The sequence below is a fragment of the Bison bison genome, unplaced genomic scaffold, assembly GCF_000754665.1.
Source record: "Bison bison bison isolate TAMUID 2011002044 unplaced genomic scaffold, Bison_UMD1.0 scf7180017847197, whole genome shotgun sequence".
Classification (NCBI taxonomy): Eukaryota; Metazoa; Chordata; class Mammalia; order Artiodactyla; family Bovidae; genus Bison; species Bison bison.
The window spans coordinates 16,279-19,266 of record NW_011477770.1 but is presented as its reverse complement, the minus strand read 5'-3'; the positions used below and the strand labels follow the sequence as shown (position 1 = coordinate 19,266).

The 2,988-nt window shown below is 67.9% G+C and overlaps 1 protein-coding gene across 1 annotated transcript in view; it reads left to right on the top strand.

Annotated features, from left to right (window-relative positions):
• Positions 1-2,988, top strand: part of TUBGCP6 (tubulin, gamma complex associated protein 6) — a gene marked incomplete at its 5' end in the record, with an annotated part of 8,436 nt that overhangs the window by 4,443 nt on the left and 1,005 nt on the right. Inside the window, 8 exons of the mRNA XM_010842115.1 lie at positions 9-233; positions 390-1,575; positions 1,698-1,744; positions 1,883-2,018; positions 2,102-2,270; positions 2,356-2,497; positions 2,578-2,772; positions 2,848-2,980. Of these exons, the coding sequence (XP_010840417.1) occupies positions 9-233; positions 390-1,575; positions 1,698-1,744; positions 1,883-2,018; positions 2,102-2,270; positions 2,356-2,497; positions 2,578-2,772; positions 2,848-2,980 (2,233 nt within the window). The remainder of the gene's footprint in view (positions 1-8; positions 234-389; positions 1,576-1,697; positions 1,745-1,882; positions 2,019-2,101; positions 2,271-2,355; positions 2,498-2,577; positions 2,773-2,847; positions 2,981-2,988) is intronic.

Genomic DNA, 2,988 nt, shown 5'->3' with positions numbered 1-2,988 from the left:
CGGGGCAGCGGCTGCGGAGCCCTGCTGCGTCGGCGCGCCTGCGGACGTGGGGCTGGGGCTGGGGCTCGGGCTGGGGCTCGGGCTCTCACCCCCCACGGCTGCCGCCTCATGTCCTGCTGGTTCCATTTCAGGGGATGCTAGAGGCCGTGGCCGAGGGGAGGCCCCTAGAGCAGCCGGCCATCCTCCCTGGTGCCTGCTCCCAGACAAGTGCCCACTCACGGGCAGGGGACCAGGTAGGATCCAGGCCATGGAGGGTGGGCTCTGGGTTGGCTGCCCCAGGCCTGGCCTGTGTCCCCAGTGTCCCCTTTCATGGGCTTGAGTGTGGGGTGCAGAACTGAACCTGGGGGACAGAAGCAGACACCAGGGGGACCCACGCGCTTGTGTTTCAGGCCTCCTTTCTGGGCCCTGTGCCCCCTGACAGAGGCGGCAGCTGTGACCCCGGGCGAGAGGAGCCGCGGGAGGCGGCCCCTGCCGGCCCTCATGGGCAGAGCACGCTCATGCTGCAGCCCCTCAAGTCTCCAGGAGCTGGGGCCTATGGCACGGGGCCCGGGGCAGGCCTGCTGTGGGGGCAGGCAGAGGAGCCGGGGCCGTTCGCGGGCCTCAGCCTCCGAGACTTCCTGCCCGCGGCCCAGGGGACTGAGGCTGGGCTCAGCGGCGCGGCCCCCGTCCTGGAGGAGGCACTGCAGACCATTGGCTCCGACCTGCCTCCCATGGCTCCGTCCACAGCAATGGACTTGACACCTGTCAGGCCACAGGAGTACGACTTCAGAACCGTCCTGAGGCCCACTGTGGCCGCCTCAGGTTCCGCAGGGGCTCTCCAGACCGCAGGAGGCAGCCCGGGCAGCAGGGGGCAGCAGCTGCAGGAGGACACTCAGGTGCCGCTGGATACGTGTGGCCTGGACCCCCCCCAACACCCCTCCCCCCTGGAGGAGCGCTGCCTGGCCACCGCGCAGGTCCTTGGGGCAGAGCCTGGTGTTCCCAGAGGGGGCTGTGCTTCTGGAATGACCCCCTCCCGGCCACGGTGGAACGTCCATGGACACGTGTCTGATGCCAGCATCAGGGTGGGGGAGAATGTGTGGGACGTGGCCCCCTCTCGACCACGGTGGAACGTCCACGGACATGTGTCTGATGCCAGCATCAGGGTGGGGGAGAATGTGTGGGACGTGGCCCCCTCTCGGCCACGGTGGAACGTCCACGGACATGTGTCTGATGCCAGCATCAGGGTAGGGGAGAATGTGTGGGACGTGGCCCCCTCCCGGCCACGGTGGAACGTCCACGGACACGTGTCTCAGTCCAGTGTGGTGCTGGGGGTGCTCTCAGGGGAAGCCGAGCCCAATTTGCCCAGGCCCCCGTTGTGCCCCCCTGACCCTGGGCCCCAGCTGGGCCTCAGCTCAGGAGCCCAGGGACCTGCCCAGGAACACACACTGCAGCTGCCTGCGGAGGCCGCCTCAGGCAGCTCCAGCGCACAGGTGGTTGGACCAGGCCCTGGCCACGGGGAGGAGGGTGGCCCCCAGGCCTCACTGTCTGCTGAGGCTGTACCTGCTGCTTTGGGAGACGGCACCCTGGAGGAGCCAGGTCAGTGGGACCCAGAGCCGTCCTGCCTCTGGGGGCGTCTGTGAACCCAGGATGGGGAGGACCGGTGGGGGGGCGGATGTTTGCCCCTGACCCCCCTCTCCTGCCCCGTTTCTTCTGCTCAGGCCTGGGGATGAGTGAGGACTCCAGGGACCTCTCTCCCAGCTCACAGGTCAGGGGTTGGGGGGTGTGCTGGGCCTTTTGTGGGCAGGCACTGCTCTGTCCTGGGACTGGGCGGGGCGGGCTGCCTGCTGGTCCCTCCTCTCACATGAGGGAAGGAGGCGGGTCCCTCAAAGCTGGGTCATCTTAGGAGAATGCAGACGTCCAGAGCAGCCCAGACGCTGGCGAGGCAGCGGCCCAGCTCTGGGACCGGGAGCAGGCCTACCTGGTGGGCCTCGCGGGGCAGTATCGCTTGGAGCAGTACCCAGACAGCTACGAAGCCATGTGTGAGTGGGCCGGCCACGGCGGGCAGGCAGGAGGCAGCCTGGCCCCGTGTCCTGGTGCGTGACTGCAGTCTGTCACCCCACAGCGGAGCCTCCCGTGGCCCGCCTCCTGCACCACGGGCTTCCCCGAGCCTTTGCCCTCCCTGAGGACGCTGGGGTCCCATCAGACGCAGACGAGAGCGCCGTGCAGCTGAGCGAGCTGCTGCCGCTGCCCGTGCTCATGAAGCACTCTGTCACTGCCCCGCTGGCTGCCCAGTGAGTGCCGCCTGACCCTCCACGCCCTCCCCGCCCCACCTGGCTCTGCCCCCGACGGTCAGTAATGCCAGGTCCCTCCTGCCAGCGTCTCCCTGGTGAACAAGGCCGTGGTCGACTACTTTTTCGTGGAGCTGAACCTCGGGGCGCACTTTGAGGCACTGCGGCACTTCCTGCTGATGGAGGATGGGGAGTTCGCCCAGTCCCTTAGCGACCTGCTCTTCGAGAAGGTGAGCCTGGGCGGGCCAGGTGCCAGAGCGGCAGCAGGCAGGCTCTGGACACTCTGGGACTCTGTGTCCTGTCCCTGCAGCTCGGGGCGGGCCAGACGCCCGGGGAGCTTCTCAGCCCCCTGGTGCTCAACTCAGTGCTGAGCAAGGCCCTGCAGTACAGCCTGCATGGCGACAGCCCACACGCCGCCAACCTCTCCTTCGCTCTCAAGTTCCTGCCCGAGACGTTCGCCCCCAATGCCCCGGACGTGCTGAGCTGCCTGGAGCTCAGGTACAAGGTCAGCAGCACTCCCTGGTGCGGGCGGTGGGGGTGGTCCCAGGACGCAGCTGTGCTGAGCTGGCCTCCCTGGCAGGTCGACTGGCCTCTCAACATCGTGGTCACCGAGGGCTGCCTGAGCAGGTATGGCGGCATCTTCTCCTTCCTGCTGCAGCTGAAGCTCATGATGTGGACGCTCAAGGACGTCTGCTTCCACCTCAAGCGTACAGGTGAGCCT